General features: G+C 36.5%; 3 protein-coding genes across 5 annotated transcripts; all 3 read right to left on the bottom strand.

Annotated features, from left to right (window-relative positions):
- On the bottom strand, positions 1 to 23,518 carry LOC122825020 (feline leukemia virus subgroup C receptor-related protein 2-like). Of its 3 annotated transcripts, XR_006369572.1 has the most exons (11): positions 20,815 to 23,518; positions 16,293 to 16,434; positions 12,338 to 12,478; positions 10,469 to 10,536; positions 9,323 to 9,426; positions 8,199 to 8,309; positions 7,285 to 7,390; positions 7,001 to 7,112; positions 5,209 to 5,264; positions 3,064 to 3,218; positions 1 to 2,702 (listed from the first exon to the last, which is right to left on the bottom strand). XR_006369572.1 is itself a non-coding variant. In XM_044106060.1 (10 exons), the coding sequence occupies exons 1-10, from the start codon at positions 21,394 to 21,396 to the stop codon at positions 3,135 to 3,137; spliced, it is 1,506 nt and encodes a 501-aa protein (XP_043961995.1). In that variant the 5' UTR covers positions 21,397 to 23,518; the 3' UTR covers positions 1 to 3,134. The 3 variants fall into 3 exon arrangements, 2 of the variants coding, with proteins under 2 accessions (XP_043961995.1, XP_043961996.1); XM_044106060.1 differs by having other exon boundaries at positions 1 to 3,218; XM_044106061.1 differs by lacking the exon at positions 3,064 to 3,218.
- Positions 16,465 to 20,349, bottom strand: LOC122825021 (feline leukemia virus subgroup C receptor-related protein 2-like). Its single transcript, XM_044106062.1, has one exon. The coding sequence runs from the start codon at positions 18,640 to 18,642 to the stop codon at positions 17,962 to 17,964; it is 681 nt and encodes a 226-aa protein (XP_043961997.1). The 5' UTR covers positions 18,643 to 20,349; the 3' UTR covers positions 16,465 to 17,961.
- Positions 22,000 to 27,473, bottom strand: batf (basic leucine zipper transcription factor, ATF-like). The gene is made up of 4 exons (XM_044106063.1): positions 27,358 to 27,473; positions 27,147 to 27,263; positions 26,266 to 26,370; positions 22,000 to 23,130 (listed from the first exon to the last, which is right to left on the bottom strand). Exons 2-4 carry the CDS (start codon positions 27,207 to 27,209, stop codon positions 22,924 to 22,926), a joined length of 375 nt encoding a protein of 124 aa, XP_043961998.1. The 5' UTR covers positions 27,210 to 27,263; positions 27,358 to 27,473; the 3' UTR covers positions 22,000 to 22,923.

Here is a 27,473-nt window from a genome sequence, read left to right as displayed (position 1 = left end):
CCTTTACAAAATAATTTTATTTTACGTTTTAAAAAAGTAAACAAGAATATTTGTACAGATTAAATTACAAAACATTTTTATGTCCCTCTGTTAATCATGGATGTCCTTCTACTGACATGAACTGTGTCAGAAGTGCCTACTCATCAACATTATGAGGCTCTAGGTTAGTCAGTCAAAATTAAAGACTCCTCCTGGATTTATGTAGTGAAAAAAAGGAAAAAAAAAGTGCAATAATTAAAAGTTAAAGTTGGCTAAATGTTTTGTTTTTTGTTTGTTTGTTTTATAGAGCTGCTTTTCTTGTTTATTTTAATGTCTTAATTGCCTGTCTAATTGAAACAGAAACAACTGTTGAAAACCGAAGAACAATGGTTAGCCATCATTTTTGACAATAACAAAAATCAGGCTATTCCACTGTGGAATGTCAAAAAGAGAAATGGACGAAGGGCGCCCTCTAGAGGTTGTGTTACAGCATTTGTTTGTTTCAATCAACCCCAGTGTCAGCTGAAAACAATAAAATGGCAAAAAATAAAATAAAATAAAATAAAATAAAATAAAATAAAACACAGTTTTCAAGAAAATACACATCTCCAGCTAACGTTCCGGGTGAGAGGCAGGGTTCACCCTGGACAGGTCGCCAGTCTGTCGCTGGGCAACACAGAGACACAGGACAAAAAATCCTGCACACATACAGAGAATTTAGAGAGACCAATTGACCTAACATGTCACATTTTTGGACTGAGGTAGGAAGCAGGAGCCCACACATGCAAACTCCGTGCAGAAACACCCCAGGCTGGGAATCAAACCCAGGCCCTTCTTGCTGTAAGGCAGCAGCTTTACCAACTACACCACTGTGCAGCCACTATTTAGTGTTTAATTAGAAACCCATCTTTTCCTTTTTGCACAATGTGTCTTAAATATGATGTAACATAGAGGCTAGATTTAGAAACGCTCTTCAAAAATGTGAAAGACAAAAAACACCCAACTGACATGAGAGAAATTTGTCTTTAGTCATTAGAGTGGTTGAAAGAAAATAACTACCAACCTAAAGAGAAATAACAGGAGAATAAAAAAAGTGGAATAGCTGGAACTATGACACACATGATGGAAGAAAGTAGGCTACTGAAACTAAGAGCACAAATCTCAGGGTCGCCAAATGTCCCTAATAACAACTGATGTGAGGGTCCTCTTCACCTCTTCTCCAGGGGCACCAAAGGAGAAGAAGAGCCACTGTACATGTCTGCAAGGAGAGTGAAGACTTGTCTTCACAGAAGGTAAAAAGGGCTTCATAGGTGATTGTGGCTCAAGGGCAACTGCAGCTCAGCAGCAAATTAATTGTCTTGCAATCCGACAGTTGTGGGTTTGATTTCTGCCATTTGTCAATGTGCCACTGAGCAAGACCCATACTCCCAAATTGCCTACCAATCTGTCTTGTACAAATGCGAGCATGATTGGTTGGATCTGGCTCTGGTGTAAAGTGCTTTGAACAGTCAGTGTGACTGGAAACAGACTCAGCCCTTTGAAAACTGAAATGAACACTTTGTTCACTGATACAATCACATGGATATTTTCTCTGGTAAAAGGGGCAATATTATCTGTTTTGTAGGCACATAGTAAAATTTTATGGCACAATAAACTAACTATCTTGCCTTCAGTTGTTATGAAAATGCTGCATAAAACAAATATTACTTAAAAGAAATTTGACTTCAATATCCAAAGACTTGAAATTGTGCCTCTTGCTCTAAAAACTGTCTTTCTGAAGTTGAACCTTCAGGAAGTAATCACAACATCACTCTTCTATTAACCCTTTAACAGCGGTTTTGCCAGCATTGCACTGAGAAGTAGCTCATATAACAAGCTCAGCAGATCCACCAGGTGTTTACTAATTACTGCTGACTAGCCTGAAGGAGCTGAGTGGGGCAGTTGCTGGGGAGGGCTGTTCTGTAAGGCAGAAGCTCAGAAGCTTTGAAACTGCAGCACCAAGGTAAAGTTAAATCTCAAAGGTGCCATGGGAGACTGAAGGATTTCTCGAACATGCATGAAAGAATCAGGGCAACACTTTAGGTATGTGTTTGATGAGGGAATAACATTTTAACATGGTGTAAAGCTGAAGAAAGTCAATTTTACATAATACTGCCCCTTTAAACCATTCTCTAATATTGGATTCTATTTTAGCAGCACACATTGTGACTGTTTTCATAAAGTGTTTAGATATTTCTCTGTCTTCATTAGTTGGGTTTTGACAAATAAACTCTAGTAGTAATAACACTGCCCTTCACCTCATGAGGTTTGCACAAAAATAATAATAATAAAAAACAACAACAAAACAAATTAAAAAAAAAACACTATTACAATTTTGTTTTTTTTCCAGCAACTCTGGACATAATCATACACCTAAATCTCAAAACTACTGTGTAATGAAATCAAATCTAAAGTGGAGGAACAAAATATCAAACTTTGTTGCTCTATTTTGGTCAGATAATATTAATAAACATAAAAATAAAATACTGACAGATCAAACTGTCAAGGCAGCATTGTTTCACAGATTTGTCACAGTCTATTCAGAAGAGAAAAAGATCTGATGGTTTCATGATTATCAGTACTTCATATCAAAATCGTCACAGATTAAATTAATTCCTCTACAGCCGGACTTCTTTGATGATGGTAGGTAAGTCCAAGTTTCCCGTGGTGGAATCAGGAGGTTTCTGTAAAATAAAAAAAATTGGTAATTTAATATAAATGTCTATATGTACACCAAAATTAGCCATTTGACTTGCATGTTTAGCCAAACATAGTAACATATTTACACAAAAACATGCCTAATAATAATAATGCTTCACACTGAGTACATTTGGTTCTTACCACCAACAAATGAGAATCTTTTAATGCTAATTCATTAACGGTAAAGAGAAAAAGAACAAACATTAATTTACTTATATCCGGAAAAAAGATTCATTCTCTGTTAGGACGAAAGGAGTGTGGAGAGATTCAAAGGTGCGCAATGAAATAGTGTACAGCAGGTCGCAAGATAATCAACAATAGTGTGTGATTGTTCTGTGCTCCTACCTTTCTAATGCTGTGTGTTGAGCTAAAATTTGAGAAGATTTTTTTTGTGTGCACAGAAAATTTTTGTTTGATCAGGCTTGAGAGGAAGGAGTTTGTGGCTGGGATGAGATTTGGGTTGTCGCTCCATAGTCTTGTTCCACCATCCGCCTCTCCGCCTAAAACAACAGCTGCCAATCATTTCTCATTCAGCAATTACAGATGCATGAGGCTCCAGTCTGGGATGAAGTTCAGGAGAAACTGACGGAGGTTTAATTAATCATGTATTGCGCCGTTATTCATAAAAGCCACTGAATCTTCTCTGATCAAGCTAATGAATTAAAGAAAAAAAACAAATCCAAAGTCAGTGCCTCGTTGTCCTGCAGAAAGTGCAAAGGTGCAAGTTTGCAAAAGCCAAAAGTATAGCTTAAGGTGACTCAGGCTCATCTAGATTCGAAGTGAGGAATGTGCACACATGAAACCCAAGATTTTACTGTCAGCACTCAGCATCAACTTCACCACAGAGCTCGGAGGCCCATCCAGAATTAGAAACACACGATGACTAAACAGTTCGAAAACAGCGTGAATCACAAGAGCAGTATATCTGGATTGATTGCAGCTGTAGGCAAACATGCACTGCCCAGCCAAATAGACATTTAATAAAGCACACAGTTGAGATGCTCATTTTAGAAGAGTCTTGATTATTAAGTTTTCCCCTTCATTTGATTCCGTTCAATATAGTGAGCAGCTTTTCATTTATTAAGCCCACTGTGACACCAGATGAAGATAAAGAAAATGTATTTAGGCCTTCAAGACCTTTTAAGTGTTGCTAGACAAGAGGGAGTTTGAAAAACTAATTTTAGTCTCAGGGCTTCATGACGCTAGTCTGCTATACGTACTCGCCAAACAACGTAGGTTGCTCCTGTAGCTTTCCTGACTATACAACCAGAATGGCATCATCAAGGGTTTCACATCCCCACCAGAATGTCTTCTCAGAGTTTAAGTAATTTCCCTTTAACTATGGGAAGTTCCTGCACCCCCACCATGAGTTACAGCCATGCAGTGAAGGATCAAACACAAGGTCTTTCCCTGCTGTGTTGTCTATTGTATTCCATGCTGTTTTGACTGCTTCTATCCTGTTCAATGTGCATGTGGGTCTTGAAGGCAACTATAAATAAAAATGTGATTTTTTTTTTAAATGATTGTTAGTGTTATTATTTTCAGCAACTTGCCAACAGCACAAAGAGGATGAAAAAGGAGTTCTAACAGAATGTGGAGAACTCTGACAATGTGGGTCATAAACCCTGTGACTCGCTGTTCATACCTTTTCTTCCCCCTCCTCCTCATCCTTCTTTTTCCTCATATATGATGCGAGCAACTCGCTTTGAGAGAGTGAACAGTACATTTTGTGTTTAAGTTGCTGTATACGCAATTTTGAAATCTTGCATATGCACTGAATTTAGTCATTGAATGTGTAAAACGTGATGCATACATTAACATATGGAAATGACAAAGTCGTTGTGAATTTGAGGATTTTTGGGGTGAAATTGCAACTTTGTGTATCAGGCAGCTTTTTTTTGGTTTTTGAAATTGAAGTTTTAAAAAAAGACGTTGGATGATGGGAATTAATGTACTAATATTTCACTTCATGCTGAAAGCAGCACCATGGGTTCTGTCATCAAACATAGAGATGGTCGAACAAAAATCTGATATTGTTTCTATTTTTTCTCTTTATTTTTGGCTGGGCAGTGTATGTTAGCTGAGACCTGTGCATCGCATATCTTCTTGTCATTTTATTTCTGATCTTGCATTTATGTCTGAATACACCTGTATGCAAAAATACATATGGCATAAAAAATAGACAACACTGGAACATGGTGGGTTATTTCTAGAGAAGCATGTGGTATAAATGTGACTCTGTGCCTTACAAGCAAACACACAAAAAGAAAGTCACAATAGTAACAATTATTCAAAAATAGCTTTGACTCTGCATTTACTAATCTTATTGTAAATGAAGACATATTCAGTATGTATGATAAATAATCTTTTATTGTGTTTTTATTGTGATCTAGTTCATTACGTTGTCATTTTCACTTTATGTTTTTATTATCAATTTTCCTTGACTATCTCTACACAAGCACCATCCCCTTACCTTCCTTCACCACTTACCTCTTCTTTGGCCAGCCGGTTTGCATTTTGTCTCCGCAGATCAGACTTGATCAAACCTACAACACAGAAAGATGCAGCACAAGATCATGAGATGCCATAAAATTATATTGTAAAAAAAATAAATAAATAATAAAAGCAAAATGTTATGAAGTATACAAGCATAAATGATGGCAGCGAGAGAAAGAATAGGCAGCCATACCTCCACAGACAATGACACTTAACTGGTGCGCCATAAGCTGAATATTTTCAAAGACTTTGCAGAAAGAGAGAAATGGCAAAAACCTAGACACTGAAGCCATATCAAATCCTCAATGGATATAAAAGATTTTACAGCTTTGTTTATTTCACAAGAAGAGAGTAATTGACTCATTTTGTTTGAAAGCAAAATAAATCAAACGTAAGTTTTTTGTTTTCTGAAAAGCAGTTCCTTTTTCTTTAAAACCATTATGACCAAAACAAGTTATTGATAGTCTGAACTCTGAGAAAACAAATGAGTCAGTCTCCTGACCTTTGACAGCATAAAGTCTCATCACGGATTCTTGTTTATCTAGCGAGCGCGAGGTTTATCGTCTCAGTGCCTAATGTGTATTGTTAAAAGTAACACATTGCTCATAAAGCTCTCACGAGACTTTGAAGGAAACTCTTTAGTGGTTCTGTATTGACTGAGGAAGGTCAGTAACCTTTAATTACTGAAAAAACTCTGCTGGTGTGTGTATTGTTGCACAGAGCTGAAAAACCTGTTGTGCACCTTACATCATCTGCATGCAATTCAGATTGTTTCCCCATGTGATTCTTTCAAAGCTACATTTTGTTTGGGTGGTTCCTGTATTTTCACACTTGTCAACAGGTTTTTGTGTACTTTTTTTTAATCCCTTTCAAATTTTCTCATTGTTGAAAGTAAAACGTGTGGAGCTTGTGGCGTGTCGCCCCCTGGTGGTGTCCAAAGAATAAAGCAACGTCACAGTAACCACACAAACAGCGACAAGAAACATTTTATTTTAACATAAATAAAATGTTAAAATGTTGCACACCTAAAATATAAATATACAGCGAAATGGTTTTGTCGAAGGCACTCGCTCGTCTGCCGTTGTGTGTATGAGAGCATGAGTTAGACTTTAACATCACCCTGTCCTTTGCAGCTATGACAGCCTTAACTCTTAAGTTGGGGTTTGGAAGGTTTTCGCTAAGAAAAAAATAAATAAATCTACTTTTCACTACTATGCATGGACTAATGTGTTCATCTATCATAAAGACTTCTAATAAATGCCAACATTTTTCTTAGGTTGCAATGTAACAATATGTGGCAAAAATCAAGCTGTATAAATGCTTTTAAGAATTACAGTAAATTTTTTTAATAGTAACCTTTAGATGAAGTGTTAGCTTTTTGTCATTACATGTTCACATATTCTTTATGCTTTTTATTTAGTTTGACTTTGCAGATATGTAGAAAAGCAAGATTTTGTTTTTGTGAAATAATTGTATGGTGCCTTTAAAAGATTTAGTCCTCTTGTGTCCTTGACGTCTTTTTACATAATGTTTTACAATAATACCGAACTGACATTATGCAGTTAAAAAAGTGATTTGTTTCCTGAAATATGACCTTTTACAGCTTCAAGATACACAGAAGCAAAGAGTAACATTCTTGGAATTTACCACATTCCACAGAGGCTTTAGTAAAACAATAACAGAGTTAGAGAAATGAAAACATTGGCAGTGCACACCTCAGTATGAATGACTTCAAAATAATACCTTGAAACTGCTTCGCACATTTATATATTCACAAAAGCCATACCTGTCATTATTGAGCCAATCAGCAGAAATACACAGAGGAAGATGTTTCCTGCCAACGTCCCAAACTTGTCAATGATTTTCCCTTGGCAGATTGTGAATATGATGCCAAACACCTATGTGTGCACAACGTGTTCAGTTAGAAATAAAAACAAAACAACATTATAGATCTATTGGGATAACTTTAAAAAAATGGGTTTCTGTAAACCTTTATCCTAAGATGTATTCCTCTCTTTAGATTTTCTTACTACTGTGTCATAAAAAGGCTTGCATGAGTCACAGCTTCACCTGTGCTGAACAGTTCAGCAATCCTGAAGACGTTCCCTCTGACTCCGGGTACGTCATCTCAGCTGCAAACTCGAAACCGAGAGGCAGGTAGCCTGTCATAAAGAACCTGGAGCCAGACACATGCAAAAAAAAATTACGTAATGTGTTACATCATGCTCAAAAAAACAGCTGCAATCTGATCATTGAACTGACAATATTTGTTTTATTCAGTCTCAGTATTATGTCTACTGAACTGCTGGAGAGTTTTTCATGACACTTCACATGTGGAAGAAAACTTTGTACCTCCTAAATGTACTCTAATCTTTCTATTGCTTTATGGCAGTAGGGATTTTAGACCTAACAGCAAAGTTTTGGCATCGGATACTATTACTAAGCAACTGTAGGAAATTTATTTCCTTCCATAGAAGTGACGTCAAGCACAAGTCTTTCAGATAGTACACTTTCCTATTTTTGATGTCAGCCAATATGTTTTGAGAGAGAGAAATAAGATAACAGCAAACATGATGACGAGTTATTTTTTTGTTGTTTTTTTAAATCATATCTAATTTTGTTTGTTGTTACAAAATATTAAGAACAATTTGTTTTAATTCACATTTACTCCATTTTTTTTAGGTAGAATCATATGAGTTTCTGTTAGACAGGAACAATTTATCTGGAACATTTTGTGTGCAAAAAGTACAAAGGGGTGGTATTAACAGGACAACATTTTGTAGCAACTAATACAGAAAGTAGTAGGAGTTTGTTCAATATATTTTGTCAAAATTTCTTAATTTAGATTTATTTATATTTTGTACCAAAATATGAGCAAAGAAATTCAATAGTTCAATATAGATCAGAAAATTTTGTCATATTTTGTTCCATAATCTGAAATTCTCTTCACAACCCATACACCAGAATATCATAAATAATAATACCCAAGACATCCAGCAGTGATGAACACCACCCAGAGGAGTCCCTGGTCAAGTGTTGCGGTGTATATGATCATACCAACCAGAGTCATGATGTACACAGCGAGAGTAGTTTGTCTGTAAAAATAAACATATATGAGAGATTTTTTTGCTTCACATCTTTTCAAAAATCTAACAACATTTTATAGAACAAAAAAACGTAAAAGTATTTTGTGAAAATTTCTTTTTTTCTTTTTTCTAGAAAAACCTTTTTTTATTATGGTCTAATTAGACCTATATGGACTCAATGCTGAGTGAACACTCTTCTCCTCCACCATGGCACTCAAATAGCCACACAGAATGTGTTGCACCACAATAACTGGAAAGTGCAAAGCTTTGAGATGATTTATTGTTTTATGTTGGTTGAAGTCAACCCACACAGCAGGACCGACGAGGAGCTGCCGGCTGTCTCACCGACTGCTAACATCAACGTCAGCTTTTCTCTGGACCAACAGGTTTTAGATGTAGGTTTCAGAGCCTTTCAGTGAGACTTTGTTTTCTGTACACCAAAGGTGAGCCGTATTCACTGTTCCAGCCACATTATAAATTGGTGCCTTTTTTGTCAGAGGATAAAGCTAACAAACGTCTTAGAGTCAAATTACTGGAGAAACAGAAAACCAGTTCCACATTTTCCACTGTACTAAAAAGCCAGATGCCACTGTGCATTAGCGGGGTATTTTTAATTAAGGGGAAAAAAAAATTCTGTATTTCCCCATTTGTAGGGCAAAAGTTTTTTAAGGAGAACAGCTGAGAATAATGAGCATCACTATTCGCACAGCCGGAAAGCTCATGAGGAAGATCAGAGAGGTCGCAGTTGTAACAGCAGTCTGCACCTGGTTAAACAGCCATGCAGACTAAACAGCCAACAAATAAAACACTACAGAAGAAGACAGGAAGGAAGAGACAACATCTGCAGATGCTTTGTATAAAGCTTTAAAGATGGGACTCTGACTTTAGATGAAAATGTAATAACTTTATAGAAAGTTGGCTATATGTGACTTCTAATTATATCTCCCTTTATCCATGTCTCTTTAATTTCATAAACCAAACATCCTCCTTTCTCAGGATCTGCTGCGCTCATGTTGACTTACTTATATGTCTTTGTTCTGTCAAGCCAGACTCCACAGATAAGGGAGCCGACCATCCCTGCAACGACAATTGTGAGCCCAATCCTCCCAGCATTCACTTCTTCACCCTGTCACAGCAAGAGGAAGTGAGCTCAAGTTCTTAACAAAGCAATTAATATACATTGTGTTATTAATAAAAAATAATTAAGATTAGCAGTGCCTTGCAAGGTATTCAAAACTTCAAGACATTTTATTGGGATTTTATGCGACGAAAAAAAAAAAACATGAAATAGTGTAAATCATAGTTTTGATTATCAGCTGCTGCTAATGTAGCACTTAGCTACATTATGTTTAATGCTAAGGTTGTACAAAAGTTCTACAGTAGTTCCATTTCAAAATTTCACATTTTTCACTGTGAGTTTTCAAAACTTTCTGGTGGATTTGTTTTAAATAGGTGACATTTGGATAAAATATTTCCTTGTTTTTGTTGGGGGGTTTTCCCCACAAATCTATAAAACTAACAAACTGTTTAAAGGTGGGTCTTGTTTAGGAATGTAGTAAAGGAACATTTTCTGTTTTTTATTGTATCTGGCCAAAGATTTAATCAGTTAAAATCTTTACTAAGGAAAACATGGAGCAGGCAATACCCTCATTTCACAAAATGCCAAACAAAAGCAAACTCAATAATCAATCGACCAATTGATCGATATTTATTCCAGATGCAAGGAAGGTCCATAGTACGACCACATATACAAAGGTAAATAAGATAATTGGCTTAAAAAAAAGCAGAGCATGAGATATTGTTCAATGAGTCATAAATACACAATGACATCTGTGACTCAATATTGTGACTTTCAAACTAAATCCCTTTTATGAAAAAATACCTTTCTAACACCAAGAAATTTTGCCTTTTTATCTTTTAAATGGAAAAGTGAAAAAAAAGTTAGTTCATTTATTACATATGAAACAACTGTTGAAACGTAAACCGAAAAACTGTGGGAGTTTAAAAAAAAAACAAAAAACAGATTAGTCAGCGTTGACAACTAAACAGCCAGTCAAGGTAAAATTACCCTGTCTGGGCTGATTGATCAGTGCATTTCTTCAAATAATAATAAACTCTTCAAATAATAAATTAATTTAGAGATACTTGCAAATTAATTTTTAACTCACAGGGTAACGTTCGATGATCATGCGGTTCAGCAGAGTTCCTACAGCATAATAGCAACCCACGTTCAGGCCTGTCAGGAGAGACCATTACATCAAGTTCTTCATCAACCCACTTATCAAAAGCTGTACTTTGGACAATCAGACACTGAACTTGACAACTATCTATTGCCAAAAGTACCACAATCCAATCAATAACATTTATTCTAGTGAATGTAATACATACACGATACATATGTAATGTTATAATAAATGTGAATGAAATGATTATTTGTAATCAGGTTCAGGTTTTTACTTTGACATTTAACCTTTTATACCTGTTTTTCAAGTGTATAAAAAACACTTGAAAACACTTGTTATTTGTTGAAGAACAGTGTGAGGACAGGGACTCTGTGAATCCCAGTAGAAAATCAGTTTTTCCAAGTAGTGGCTTTATTGTGCGTCAGCTCAGGAAAACAAACCTTGCACCTACAGCTGAAGAGGGAAGAGCTGAGCAGATTCAAGGGGAAAAGTCATTGTGTGATTTGGGTGGGGAAGTCGCTTTATAAGAGGTGTTCGTTGGGGGGAACACCTCTGATCACTTCGAGCATTTTGCTGTCAGATATTCCCAAGAATTTATTTTTATATTCAATAAATGTGATAAATTTTACCTCGCTGGTCCTGTGCTGGTTTAATCCCCCACATATGGATTAAGGGAAGACTAATTGATTTTCCACAAATAATCATATCTCTAATTTACTAATAGTTCCGTTATTTCATATTTCCTGTAGCGCAGTCCATTATGAGATAATTGGCTAATCTAGCTCAGCTGCAGACCACTGACTTTGACATTACCAGTAAACATTTTTTTACAATTCAATGTGTGCATTTCCATTTTTCTTCTTGTATTTATGGAACTATTTAATGTTTTGATTTTGGCCAATTCTGGCCCTCTATATAAAACTTTTCACTGTGTTTCCTGATGAACAATTACACAACAACAAAATTATAACAATTTTATATTACAATAAATTTTATATCTTGAATCCAGTTGGACTCAAATGAAAAACAACATGAGCTCAGTGAAGTGACATAGACAGGTGAAGGCTGAGTCCAGTGACCTGTGACCCAAAGGTTCACTTGAAGGAAGAGACAAGAAACTCTTGTCCAGCACTTGTCATTTGAATTAAAACAAGGAAAGCCAAACAAAAACAAATAACTTTCTTTTAACTATTTTAGACAGAAGTGAATGTATCCAGAGAACTATCACATTTTAAGAAAAGTCTAAGACAATACATGATTTGTGAAGAGTCAAATATTTTTTATGAAGAAGATTATCTTCATTTTGTTGTAAAATATTTATTTGAAAAGTGATTTTTGTAATTATTCGCTCAGTTTATAACTGATTTCTCCTTGGACCTCCAAGAATTAAAATATGAACTTGTGGTGTGATCTTTCAGTCACACTGAGACCAACTAGTAGTTAAACATTAGCAAATGAGCAAACCTTCCACCACGCCAACATGTGTTCCCTATGATCTCAATGGGTTTTCCAATAATGGTGATAATTGCATGTATGGATATATCCATGATTGAGTGATAAGATGTACTTCGTCGGTCAATAAACAGAAAGTCTTCAGGCCTTCCTGGAAGTTTTTTTTTCTTTTTCTTTTCTTACTGTAATCATTGCTAATCAAGGAAGAGAATAAGCACAGTTTGATATTTTGTGGATACTGAGCGGTATAATACTACAAGATATATATATATATATTTTTTTGTGAGCCCAAATTTTTTAATTTTAAAATCAATAACCAATTTTAAATGTTTTTAATGCACTTTATTGCAGAAATGGTCACAAGCACTAGCTATAATACTAGAATAAAACATTTTCACTAACCATAACTGATGATGAGGAGCACAAAGGGTTTGTTTCGAAGCAGCCTGAGGATGGACGCTACATAGGAGTAGTCCTCTGGTGGCATTGTGCGAGCTGAGGCCTGCGCCAGAGTCGGAGGAAGCTTCGGGCGCTCCTGGAAAACTGACATATATTATGAAGAAAACAAGGTGAGATGGCAGCACACATGGATAAATTTTAAGGCATCACCTCAAGACACTGCTTTCTTGTGAAACAATATAAAAACATCTAAAGAAACGAGTCACAATATCAAGTAGAAACTGGGGAAACGGTCTATGACACAATGGTCATTTGTAGGGATGCGTATCATATCTGCAGTCATCTTGTAACATATAAGTATTGAACCCATAAGTCGAATTTTGAATTTGTTAATATCTATCTATGTCCAACTTGTTGTCATGTTGTTGTGTTTCAACCGTGTAGTATTTGTTTGGATATGTGAAACTGATGATTGTGAGGCATTAAAACTAAATCTGATCACATTTTTTATAGTATTCGATGTTTAGGTCAACAAATGTAATTATTATACAAAATATCAATATTGTATCGGCCATAACATAAATCCAAATTTCATCTGATCATTTTTTTATATTGGTCCATCCAAAGTCATTTGTGTCTCATAAATGGTCCATTGTTTTTCATAAATAACTCTCAGAACACTTTTGCATTGTGCATAATCCTCTTACTGACTGCCAGTATTAGGTGTGGAAAAACACCTAATACTTACACTAATACTGATACACCTAATACTGTGTCTGTGTTTCTTTGACAGCGTTTCCTGTAACCAGTTTATAGTAATTGCTACGATGCTAATTAAGAAAGATAGTTAAAAATAGAGTTGAAATGCACCAAACTTGTTTTGTATTTGTTTTCTTTTCGTTTTTACAAGCAAATGTGTTTGCTGGAAATTTAAAAATCTAAATTTAAAATAGGAACTTTGTGTAAACTAAATTGTTAGTTTTTACATGCATGTGTGGTCAATGTCTTTTTGCAAACTAGTGCAGGAGCCAAACTTGTTCTTTCACTTCTCTCCACACAGTTTATGCAAATTTCTCATTCGCGGGACTTTGTCCGCCCTGCTGACTCACAGGACTGTTGCGGGGCTACAGATGGCCTTCGCAGCAGGTCGGCCCTCACACATGGCATTTTGCATGGAAGCCTGGATATGTTATGTGTGTATGTGTCATATGATGAAACTAAGTGGAATAAAATTGTCTCACGGAAAACATGAAGAGATCCATATGTTGCTAAAAAATTGCCATGCTTGAAATAAATGAAGGAAATTCTACAGAATATGTTCGTAGTGCTAACAGTGAAAAGTCAAAGTATATTTTAGTTTGAGCTTTGTCTTCATTTTCAAGTAAAAAAATAAAAACTCAACTATTCTAAAGTACATCCTGTGTACCGTAATAAAAAATAAGCACTTTTGATTAGGGCTGAACAATGTGGATGAAAACTGTATCACAATAGAGCAATTCATGTCAGTTAAAAGTGATAATTATTGATTGTTTTAAATATTTGAAAACCTGTCAAACTGGTCAAATGACCTTTCGTCTTTTATCCAGAGTTTTCTCTTGAGCAATTAGATTCATTTTTTCCTTTTACTTCCAGCTGAAGTTCATTTTTAAGCAGTCATGCGGGTTGAGACGACCGTAGACTTTTCATATGCTTGTAGTGTTAGGTTGAAAGAAAATGACGACGGTGGCACTGACAGATGAATTTTTATTAAGCAGTTTTTTTTTACTTTTAGTAAACACAAACAAAAAAAAAAACTGCATCTCTCCAGACTACAGTGAACTTAGTTGACCCCTGAAACTGCTGCTGCAGAAGTTACTTAACAGGTTGTTGCTAGGTAACCAGAGAGCAAGCTATTTAGTTGATGACACTGACCTTGCTTAGCTGGCCGTGGGAATTGAGCGGCTAAAACCTTTCCTCTGCCTACAGTTCTAGATTAGCATTCACTGAAAATGATTGAACATTCTACTGGATGTATTTTCTATTGAAGTTGATAAGTAAATATTAAAATTTTTTATATCTTTCTATGATTTTTTTTTGCAATGTATACATTATTTAATGTTACCTATCTTGATCTGTTGTTCTTTCTTGATTTAGCTTAGCAAAAAAAAGCAACATATCAAGCTAAATAACTTAAAAAAATTAAATAAAAATAAAATTTGAAGGAGATGTAAATTTTTTTTTTTAATTAGATATTGCAATTTTCTTACTTTTAACGCACTGAATTAATAGTAAAACTATATAAAAGGAACATTAAGCAAAAGTGCAATGTGTCAGTTTAAGACAATTCCCATATTGTGAAATGCCTCAACACACACACACACACACACACACACACACACACTTTTCCCCGGCCTTGATGCTAAACTAAGCAATGTTTCTCAAGCTTAGTGCACTGGTATGCAAAATTTCTGTCACTGAAATGTTAAGCCATGAAAATGTGACCTGATTTCAAATTGCACAGTGACTTCAGTTATATTGACCCAAGAAAAGAAAGACAAAGAATCTTAAACAAATTAGGCAATAAATAGTCAGACAAAGAAAATTACACACAAAAATTAGTTTTTTAGTTTTACCAGATTTTCATTTGAAAACCTTTCAACCGATAGGCATGATGCAGTAAAATGAGTTTGGAGAGAAAAAATATGCTCATATAGTTATTGTCAATTATGGTGTATAATTTTACCCCACATTCAAAGTTGTCAAACTGAAAAATGCACATGACACGGCATTCAGCTGGTCACATGTTGAAGAAATTAGCTGAAGTTTGCAGTTAATCACAACAGGAGACAATCACACAATAACCACTGTGTCAAACTCATACTGACACAGTGGTTCTTCTGAATGTTGTTCATGGTACTAGATGGAAATGCTTTCACAAACATCCTTTTGTTTAAAGGAATGCTAGAGTGATTACCAGTGTGCCCACTCTTTTCCCGCTAACAGAAGACAGTCACCCTCCTGAAAACTGTTTTTCTTTGCTGTGCAAACTGTTTTCCTGTTTCTTTGCATTGTGAATAATTTACAATCCATAGAAGAGCATTTAGATGCAGGTGTGTGAAATAGATGAGCAGTTTATAAAAAGGCCTTACAGCTGGATGAAAATGTTAAATCGGGAAAAAAAACTTTGCGGTTCACAGAAATTCAAAGCTCACTATACGTTACCGTTTGTCCAAACATCACGTATCCTGTGCATCCTCCCATGTCGCGCCACTTCCCTTTACCACAATGTACTGAATTTTCCTGTGGCTTTTGGTTTATTTGTTTCTAATACATCAGTAACAAAACCCTGCTGCGACAAAATAATACTGTTGACTTCTGTTCAGGAAAGCCTTTCAGCCAGGACATTTCTCCTGAGTGGACTAATGCTCTTTCATATGAATCTCCCAGTGCGTACACATCTGTCATCGGTTTTTCCTTTTTACTGAATTGTGCTCTCAGTCAGAGCATGGAATTTAAAACCATCCCTGCAAAGATCTGCTGAATAAGGACTCCTCATTTGCCCGGTCAAAAACAGACTCACACAATATGCCTCTAAATGTCTGAGCTCTGGAAAGAAAAAAAATACTTAAGGGAGAATGATGCTAAGTCTTTTCTACAATGAGCTTGAGCCTGTCACTGATGATTTACTTCTTTATTCATAGAAAGCTGCCGTTTCACTGTACAGTAAAATCCCATTTCTTCAAGTTAGTATTTGCCTAAATTCAGAATCAAAAAATATCTTTAATTATCTTGTCGCCTGGTTGAGAAATACAACTCTGAGGACGTTATAAGGCTTCACACATCTTTTCTACTCATTCTAAATTAAATTAAAAAAGAAAAAAAAATCTAAAATAAAATCAACTCTTAATTGTTTTATAGCCAGATAAGAAAGTAGTGACATAGCACATAACTTTACTTTTATGTGTCAGATTTATCTCACCAAAGATAACGAGGATAAAAAGAAAAGTAGCCACTCCTGCTGTTATGTAGAACATAGTTTTGATGTGCTTTGCCAGCTCGTCCATGTCTTCCACGTTAGGCACCAGGATTGGAGGTAAGAGGAACCCGATGGCACAGCCCATCTGTGTGTTAAAGAAAAACAGGAACACAAAATAAAAAATTAAAACAAGTGCCAGCATATTGTAATATAAACAGTACCAAAATAAACTAGGATCACTTGGAATGTATGTGTAATTGAATTGAAATGACGTGATAGTTCAATGCCTTGAACTGGAGCGATTTAATTAAACTAAATTGAATTGAAAATGGAAATTTTAATTTATTGTTTGATAGTTCAAACAAAATAAAAGTCCTTGTGGTACACAGATAATTCAGTACCAAATACTGAATTAATCAATATGTAAACTCTCAGGGGTATTTCAATAACGGCCAACAAATATATTACCTTATTGTTACATCAACTGTAACAATAGAGGGGATTTCAAAGATATTAATTCAATCAAAACTGAAGCCAAAACCTGCAAAACTTTCTGTAAAGTGTAATTTAAAAAGGCTAAATTTCTGGTAAAAAAAAAATCAGATTTGGACACCCACAAAAAAGGATTATAACTTAAAATGGTCCAGTTTGAACAGAGATGTTTCATGTGAGGAGCACACAATTAGAATGTCATTACTCTGCATTTTTAAGGACATTTTGAACTTTCTAAACCTCAGACAGACATTTAGCTTGGTGTGCTCCAGAATATTGAAGTGAAAGTGAAGACAATGCCATAATCATTTGTGAGTACGACATCCTGTCCAATCAGTAAGAGACAGCACAAGTTAAATTTTCATAGGAGATTTGCAAGGGAAAAGCCTTTGAACTCTAAGAAAAACACAAACACCAGAGAACATGAAGACAAAAACCAGGACTTCTGAAACAATTTTTTTTTGGGCAAAATAGTTTTTGCTATCACCAGAACAGAGGACATGTTTGGCTTAAGAAAAACAAACTTATGCCAACTCTAAGTCATGGAAGTAGAAGTGTTATGGTTGCTTTGAAGCAGAATCTGGACAGGTCTGATATGTATCAGAGCCAGCCATGCTACAGTAAAATGTGAGGTGTATAAAAAGAAAAAAAAAGGACTCAAGCTGAAGACCTGAACTCTTCTGTTCAGAACTAAAGTCCAGATCTTAATCTCACTGAGATGCAGTGGTGGAACTTGCCAGAAATTACTCAAAGATCTCAAAGTTGAAGGTGAGAATACAAGAGTAAGGGGTTTTTTCAGCTAAAGTTGGTAAAATTACACCAGGGTGTCCTAAACTTTACCATATTTTAGTTCTTATAGTTTGTTTAATGAGGAAAAAGTTCTCTTTTTTGGTGTTCACAATAAATTAACTAAAATTATCTTTCTGAAAACAATAATATAATAGGTATGAACATGTTTGAATAAATTAAATGTTTATGCAAATGTCCTAATTCTTTCAGACAACTGTACATTTAAAATTTTTTCACCCAAAACTTGTTTAAAAGTGTGAGTGTAAGCAAATTATTTGTTAGACTTCAATTAGTTTCCTCTTCTTGAAATCATCATCGAAATCAAAGATTTTATTCTCGCTAAAATGCACAAATTAAACCAAACTTAAACTTGCGAAAATAAGTGGAAAGATTATTGTTGACCAGTTGACTTCTTCAGACACACCTGGTTTCCCAGAACCCCGATGGAGCAAGCCGTTGAAACTTCGTTCTCTCCGAACCACACTGAGGCAAGGTAAGAAGGAATACCAAGAACAAACACTGTGGCAACTGAGCACACAAACTGTCCAAAGAAGGTCACCAGGAACATATCCGGACTGGCACTGCTAACTTTTATCCAGGTACCGATGCAGTTAAAGGCTGACCCGACAAGGACAACATCCCGGATTCCCCTATTGTCCAGGAGCCAGAGGACGGGCAGAACAAGGGGCACGTATGTGAGCAGGTAAATCATAGATAACCAGTCGATGGCCAGGGCATCGACGTTGTAGAAGCGCATAAAAATGTTACTAATGATGCCATACTGGAGCCACATGAGGGCATTGTTAGCTGAGACTGCACTGAAGAGAAAAAGCATGACCCAGCGACGATGGTAAAGCTTGGTTTTGGCTATTTGGAACAGCTCAGCTTGATCACCTGAAGTCCCAACTCCCAATCTGGAGCCAGGGGAGAGTGTTCTGCCATGGGACTCCAAGCTCCACTGCAGAGAAGTAAGGCCCGGAGAGGGACCCTTTGCAGCCTTGGACTGCAGCCATTCTTCAACGGTGAGTTCAGAATTTGCACGGTTTCCTTTCAAGGTATTGTTTTGAGGCATTTCAGCCGTCCTGAAGCGGGCCTCTGCCTGGATCAGCCAAAGTGAGCTGTCTTAGGATTCCAGATTGTGCTTCCCAACCGCTTGCTTTCCAGTCTGGACACTGCAGAAAGATGCGAGCGGAGCTGGAATGAATAATGGTGTGTCCCTTGGTCCGTTCTTTCTCGTTACTCTGCATGTGATCATACTACAACGTCCACTTATTCATTACCATCCATCATGTCAGGTGATGCTTTTAAATGAGAGAGTCTAATTCTTCGGAAACCATTTCCAACTCAGACTTCCATTAATAAAAGTGAAAATAACTCTTAAACATAAAAGTCAAAACAACCCTTGTGAAAAATAATGCTTGCAGATGGCAGAAACTAGCTACAAATGTTAATATTTACAAGTCTTTGCTACTTCTCACCACAAACTGCAAGCAACAGTCTATGTGATGTTTCTAAGGAAAAACTTACACCATACTTTCTAAGTTCCTGAAAATGAAATCATTCACCCTGGTACTGGTCACTGTGTTTGTGCGTGTATCGTTTTTTAAAACATTTTTCAGGCTTTTGATGGCTAAAATCTTTTGTTCCTATTTATTGAATCTCTATTTGAACTTGAGCTACTGCTCTCAGTTGTGACATCCCCAGCACTACATGATGCCCTCTTAATGTCAAGATCTTGACTCAAGAGATGTATCAACAGATAACTGTTACTGTTATTTCTAGTGCTGAGTGTGTTAAAAATGTATCTCCACCAGACATTGACTAGAGTAACTGAAATGATACAATAAAAGTTTCTAGCATGCAGTATGTGCAAAAAGTGAAACATTTTTCAAAAATATTTTTGAAAAATTGTGTAGATACATATTTTCCAGTTTGCCAGCTGTATTGTAGTTGATGATTGCATCATACCTGTAAGATGAGTCTTACCCTAGTTTTTGGGTAAAGCTTGTAATATTCTGAAGTGTGTTTTGACAAGTTCTCCAAATTAAACCACCAGCAAGAAAATAAACCAATGGAAGAGGAGCGACTTATGTCATGCAATGGGATAATTTTTTATTTATGTATGTATCAGGGGATATGACTATGAGAAAAGAGAAATACTAATTGATGACAATTTTAAATGTTTAAAATGTGTTAACCTATATGGAAGGCCAGAAAAGCCAAAATCAAGAATAAAGAAATAACTACAAAAAAGCTCGAAGAGATTATTATTATCCTATAAAAATTGACCAAAAAAGTAAAAACAGTCACTATATTAGATCTTGTTTCTTTGTTCGTTAGTTCTTCCTTTTTTTAATTTATTTGTTTTCTTTGTTATTTGCTTTATTTCTTTCCTTCTTTCAATTTCTTTGTAAATAATATCCCCTTCTTTTTTTCTAAATTTGATTTATCTATGCATCATGTATCACTAATTTATTTATGTTGTTTTAATACTTACAAATGCATTTTTCTCTTTAATATTTTTTTTTTTAGTTTTATATGTCATTCAGTTCTACACATACTTTTACAATCCATATAATCTGGCAAAGAATTATTCCATAATTACAGCAATAAGAATGCAATTATTGAACTAAAAATGAAATATCTATGCCAGTGATGCCATTTCAGAACTAGTTTTGAGGTATCTGAAATATATATTTTTTTATTTTTTTATTTATTTATTTTATTTTATATATATATAAATAATTCCCTTCTCACCCACCACGGGTGGTGATTTTTTTCTTCCTCTTAGCTCGGGTCCTCTACCAGAGGCCTGGGAGCTTGAGGTTCTCAAATATCTTGGCTGTGCCTATATATATATATATATATATATATATATATATATATATATATATATATATATATATATATATATATATATATATATATATATATATATATATATATATATATATATATATTTTTTTTTATAGCTTAGAGACTGGAGGTGTATACTACAAGATTTTGTAGATCTGTGCTTTTTGTGTTTTTATGTATTTATTTATTTATTTATTATTTTAGTTAATGTGTTGCCATAATAATTGTTTATGTGTTATTTATATTCTTTATTTTTTGATTATGGCAGTCCCGGTGCTCCATAAAAGTGAAGCAAGGACCTGGCAGAAAATCTCTGAAGCAATCCACCAAATCAGAAAATGGGTGAATAATTAATTTGACCTATTTATTCAGCACAGATCTGAATCACCTGATTCCCGAAGACTCCGATGGAGCAGGCGGTGGACACCTCCTCCGAACCGAACCACACCGAGGCGATTTTCGACGGCATCCCCAGGATGAAGACCTGCGCCAAGGAGCAGCAGAACTGCCCCAGGAAGGTGACGGCGAACAGATCGGGCCGGACGCTGACCACTTTGATCCACGTCCCGACACAGTTGAGCGCAGTGCCCACCAGCGCGATCACCCGGAGCCCCTTTTTGTCCAGCAGCCAGGTCACCGGGAAGATCAACGGGATGTACGTCAGCATGTAGATCATCGACATCCAGTCTATGGTGAACGCTTCCACCTTGTAGAACTTCATGAAGATGTTTCCGATGATTCCGTACTGGATCCATTGATACGAATTGCACAGCGAATAGGAGCTGAACAGTAACACGATAATCCAGCGGCGTTTGTACAGACGGGTCGCCTGCGGCTCCCCGTGGCCGTCCTCTGGGCTCTGGTCGCCGTGGAGGTTGGACGCGTCGCCCGCCTCGTGCTTCGCATGGTTCGCCAAGTCCTCCGAATTTAGTTTAGTGTCTTCCTGCGCGTGTTTCTCGCTCATGTTCATGTCTTCTCAGTGGAATCAGTCATAGAGTACACAGAGGATCATGCAGTGCTTTCCAGTAGTGTCTCGTCAATATAATAATAACTAAAGCTAAATAAAACGATCAAAATGCGTTACAAATGATTATTTTCAGCAAAAATATATATGTAAAAAAAAAACAAAAGCAACGAGTTCAAGTCAAAACGTTTCTGTTTGTTGCAAATGTATAACATATGAGTACAGTGTCGCTCAAAGTTTACAGCGCATTTCCTCTTCGAAAACAGGATCAGTAGTCACACTGTTCCCCTCAAACTATAAATAAGCGAAACATAAAAGATCAGCGGAATATTTCATGACTAGATATAGATTTTGAGGTCAATGTAACACGTGTTTGGACGCCTGCTCTGACCCGCCACCCGGACTCCAACTCGCCGCTTTGAAATCTTAAAAGAAGTCGGTTAAAGTCGGCCAACAGGGCGGAGTTTAATAATACAAAAAAGAACTTCATTGAGGCCGTTTGAACAGTTCAGTTCAAACTGCAAAGCATGTAAAGATATACGCTTTGGTATCTCCGTGAGCGAGCGACATATCCTATCTACTTTATTACAAAAGAGTCAGTAATAAAAATGAAGCTAATTAAAGCCAGTTTATTATTACATTTACTTCCTGCTTTAATACACTGCAGATAACAGGTCGTTTGTTTTAGGCCACCAGGAGTGGAGCACAAGGAAAAGGTGACAGTGGAGCTCAAGGGCCATAATGAACCCTTATCCACACACACAGAGCAATCCACAAATGATTTATTTTATGCTTTATAAATATAAGCTACTGTAATTCAATCTCACACACTGTTAAACAGTGCCACCTAGAGGCGTTTGAGCAGAGAAATAAAACGTCTGTCACGTGTCCCTGTTATCAGCACTTGTGCAGACTTTACATACCCAGCTGTTCTAGCAAACAAAAGAATAACATGAACCCAGAAGGTTTACAGATGATGTTTCAGAAAAAGAAAAAGCATAAAATTTAATAAATACATCCACTGGGTCTTCTCACTAACCATTCCTTCATTTCCAGCCTTCTTTTTTTACATCTACATTCTTTTTGTCCACAATCAACATTGTCAAGGCTCCTGAGCATTTATATCCACACACACACACACTCACGCACGCACACAAAAACATATTACAAACACGAAGAATACAAGACATGAGATGACAACAGGTGCTCTCTGAAATACTAAAAATAAGCATTTACAAATGTGAGCACAATATTTTTTCTTCTCTCTTTGTAAACATGGACTATTTGATAAACCTATTTACCAAGCCATTTAAATTCACATATGGATTCACAATCAGAAAGCAAAGAGGCATGAAGAAGCAAAATAAATAGGTCTTGAATTCTAACGGTTACAGTTTGGGCTCGTTGTTTGATGGACAAGTTAGCCTGTCTTGCCTTAACTATGTTTTAACAATAAAAAAAAGACACACGTCTCCTGTCAGTCTGTGTCTGTTGAGGTCAGTCATCTGTTTTAGCCGCAGGCCCTCGGGCAGGTCAGCGCTGGTAGTGTGGTACGGCGATGTGCTGGCGGTGGTAGCTGCTCTGATGGGAAGGGTAGAGGAGGTCCGGGGTCTGCGGGGTCAGCCCGGTGCACAGGGGCTCGTGGCTGCTCAGCACGGATGACAGGTAATTGGCCTCCTCTGTGAGCTGCTTCACCTCCTTCCTCAGGGCGGCATTCTCCTTCTCCAGGTTTTCACTTTCCTGGAAACACACAGGGACAGGATGTTAGATCTGAGCTCAAAATAAGAGAAAGTGGTTCTATGCTGCCATGCCAAGCTAGATAAATGAACAGCCAAACCAGTCTTTTCTTAGGTTACTTTACATGATCTTGTCCTTAAATGTCTTTTCAAATGTCTTGACCAAAGCAAGAATTAAATGTCCCGTGATTTTATTTATGAGGGCACAACAAGCATTGGGTGGTTACCACATCAAGGTTTTAAAAAGGTATGGTTTCAAAACCACACTGCTGTCTTACATTTTCTGTCTTGATTACATTTTCTTTTCAACTTCACTCTGACTTTTAACATCAAAATTGAAAAAAAAAAACACAAGTGTTACTAAATGTATATGTTTTATTAAAGTGTTTTCTTCCTCCTATTGCTTCCGTTTTAACAGTTTTCTAAAAATGCAAAAAGGGAGGTTTTTTTAAGAGGAACGTGCATAAAAAATAGTACTATTGAAATCTAGAACAGTGTCTTAAAAGCAATTTATTGTATCACAACATATTGCATTTTTTTTAACCTAAAATACCACTATGAGGAATTTCTTTGTGTGACCTTTAGAAAAAAATAACACCTTATGATGCAATACTTCTTAAAATTTAGGTCACAATTTCATTTCTCCTTTTCTGAACATCTTTCATTTCAGTGTAGGGTTTTTCAGGAATGGTAAAGTACTCATTTGATAAAGCTGGAAAATCTCTAACTTCCCTCACAAAATTCCTGGACCATCCTAACCACGAAATGTAAAGTTATATAAACAACACAACTCTTCCAAGAAAACCAATTATCATTGTTTGATACATTTTGGTTGCCGAATCTGTACATCCAACCCAAATTTCCATAATATATATGCAAAAAAGTAATCTTGCACAAATGCTTAAGTTATTATTTGAATAATTTAAGATATTTCCTTCCTGCTAGTCACTGAATCTCCCCCGATACTCAGAGGAGTCCCCTAGGGAATGTCTTCATCACACAGCATTTTTTTTTTTCTGAATAAACCGAAGGCCTTTAACTGTTACAGGACATACTAAAGTAATCTTGCTCAGCATGAGTTTGTTGACTTATTATCTTGTTAACAGGATAGTGTTTTAGCATTCTGCTAAAAACCACCACTATGCATGAAATATTTCAGCCCAGAACAACTTATCAGTTCCTTGTGTGTGGACTATCATGCAAATAATAGCTGACATTTTCAACTAGCATTAGACATCAGATATACTTTAGCTTAAATATGAACAAGAATCTTCATTTTCTGATTCTAAAACACGTTATAACACAATTATTGTGAATGAAATGAAGCATATACAGGATATAGACAAGTAAACATCTGAGCTACATAAGAAAATTACAATATAATGCAAGTCACCTTATATAAAGAAACCCATATATAACAATTTACCAGCTCTAGATGTTGTTTATATATGCAGTTGTTGTCAAAGTTTTGTACTTTTCAAGCGTTAATATTTCCCTACACACTCCTGCCATTATAAATGGTCTGCATCATTTATAAGCAAACTGTGATATAAGATAGAACAAACTAACTCTTTTAACTAGGTCAAATTTCAAGAGTTTTAATTTTTTTTATTTTATTTTATCTTATTCATTTATACTGTGACCACAGTTTTCATTTGGAAGCGATATGTACAAAATGTAAATATTTTGTCATGTATGAGAGTTTTATTCATTTCATTCAAACAATGGCAAAACATGCTTTTTTTTTTTTAGCCAAACAAGACAATAAAATCTACTTCTACACTGAAATTAAGAAAAGAAATTAGGTAACTTTGGAGTCTCCTTTTCAATTCTGTAAGATAGAGTACTAACTGTGCTGCAGAAGTCTGGAAAAACAAGAGAAACCACCTGCAAAGTCTTGCAGCAGTATCACAGAGTGAGAAGTTGCCATTCAAAGGGAGCTTAACTTTCCAAAACAGTTTAAAAAGAGTTAATCGTACGTCACAACCAGAAACCAAATTTTTTTTTCTTTTTTTGTGTTTTTTTTCTTTACCGTTTTTGTGTGGGAATTGTGGAGCAAAAATCTTCCACTCAGGTGCTATAAAGGTCATCTCACCATGACCAAAACCTTCAGGTCCTTACTGTCAGAGAAGCTCTGGGTAAACCCCATGTACTTGCGTCACTTAGCCAAATACAGCCCACTGCTATCAGGGCTTTACAAGAAGTGACAACCCTTTTTTTCTCCCCTGCTGCCCACGACATACAACATTCAAACTCATTTACAAAGAAAAAAATACTACAGAAGAAACAGGAAATAAGAGACTGTGTCACAGCAAGGGAAAAATTCACCTTCCTGTTTATCTAGCGAGACGATGAAAGCAAAACCACAGAGCATGTTCTGTGGTCCCCTGGTGTTCTTTGTGAATGTGACAAGGTTTTAAAGAGATTGATAAAATGCAGCATGTTTCACTGGAAGTGGTGTCATGCGTTCAGATCTGTTTCACAGAATCTACTACGGCCTACGATGTGGCTTTTATGAAAGTCAAAATTTCTTCAAATTATCAGATAAAGTTCACAGAAGTTGATGTTCTGAAAACAGAGTGGCAGCAGCAGAGCACGGTGTTAAGGTACAAATTGTCCTTTTTTTAAAAAATGAAAAAAGGTTAAACAGAAGGAAATCAAATTTAGCTACTTTTGATGTTATGCAGACCTGAACCTGGAGATCCATGACAGATGAAAAATATCACATAAAATTAGCTGGCTGAACACACACCCCTGCCATTGAGCTCAGCAGGGCTGCAGTCTTTGGCGCTGGATTTTTGATTGCCCACACGTGTTAATTTATTCCTTAATCTTCTGGAAACACATAGAGAAGCGCCCAAGTGTGCAGTCCAACAGAAGCCATGACACATCACCACATGGTCAGATAGCATTTTGTAAATATAGTACAAACCTATTCCCAGAGACATAAAGTTCTCTCGTAATGGGAATGTTGTGAATTAAGGTAAAGCGACTTGTTTTGCGCATTGATCAACATATCCTGTAGTAAAATCTTTGTCTGTTAGAACATGTTTTGAAAAATAAGATAATCTGCAGGACTTAAAGCTCATGTTGCTACTGCTGGGTGTGATGTTTGTAACAAAGTTTTTAGCTTCCTCACCAGGTGAAGGCTGTCAGCTTTCTGAGTTTGCCTCATCCGGCTCTTCTGTGCAGCAATCCGGTTCTTTTCTCTCCTCATCACTTTCTTCACGTCATCCGAGGAGCTCTGGCAAAAACACAACCACCTTTCAGTCGATGCAAAGCATACAAGGACAATACCACCCAAAAGTTTCTATCTATTAACTGGTGGCTGCAAATTGGAGTGTTATGTATGCTAACGGCAGTTTGACAGGAGATTGGGTTTGCATAGAACCCAATGTGAAGGGTAGGGTCAGGGAGTGGCTGAGTCTTCGGTTAGGTGTAACGCACACCCTGTTTCAAGTCCCCAACGCTCTTGGTATCACAATAACTAATCCATCTCTAAATGCTGATTCAGTTGTACATCAAAGAGATAACAACTCTCTCTTTGTTTGTCTGGTAACGTAGCCTGAAAGCCACCAGACACTCCCATATGAATTGCCATGACCAAAGGCTTGCACACGTGAAGGTAGAAGGATGATAGTCACATAAATGCTTTTTCCTGGCAGCTTTTAGATCATTTACAGTTTCGAGAATTGCAAAAAAAAAAAAGGAGAAGAAGAAGAAGAAAGAAAAAACAAGGATTCCCACAGCTTGGGCAAGTGATGAATTGCGCAATTCAAAAAAGCCTACACTTGATGCGAGTCATGCCTCCTGCCCATGTGTGCAAGTGAAACACCCTGACAAGCTGTGAAAAAAAGAGCTACCAAAGACAGGAGCCTCGATGGCCACAAAGTGTGCATGAAACTCAGAGAGCGATCTAAGTGACAGATGTTTGATTTATATGTGTACTCTTTCAGTAAAACTATTTGGAGATTATCTGAAAAGGTAAACAAAAAAATGTTACAAAAATGACACACTTACCGGTCTGCTTCCAGGTGATGGGGACTTGTAGCTTGCGTCGTTGCTGTCAGAGCCCTGAGCCATAGCCAACCACAGCGACTGAAAATTGGTGTCTCTGTCCACTTCTGCTTTGGATTTCTGAAAAAGTGTGTATGTGTGTGTGTGGGTGTGTGTGTGTGTGTCAGTAAAGGAAAGTCTTTGTAGAGCTAGTTTTGAGCAGAACTTGGCTTACCGCTTAATGAGCAATGAGTCTTTTTCTTCCCTCTTTTCTTTCCCTCTCTGACACTCCTCCTCTTTCACCTTCTTTCTTGTTCGCTCTCTCTCTTTCGCTCTCTCTCTCTCACACTC

Source organism: Gambusia affinis, linkage group LG22 (assembly GCF_019740435.1).
Source record: "Gambusia affinis linkage group LG22, SWU_Gaff_1.0, whole genome shotgun sequence".
Classification (NCBI taxonomy): Eukaryota; Metazoa; Chordata; class Actinopteri; order Cyprinodontiformes; family Poeciliidae; genus Gambusia; species Gambusia affinis.
This window is presented reverse-complemented; position numbering and strand designations above follow the sequence as displayed.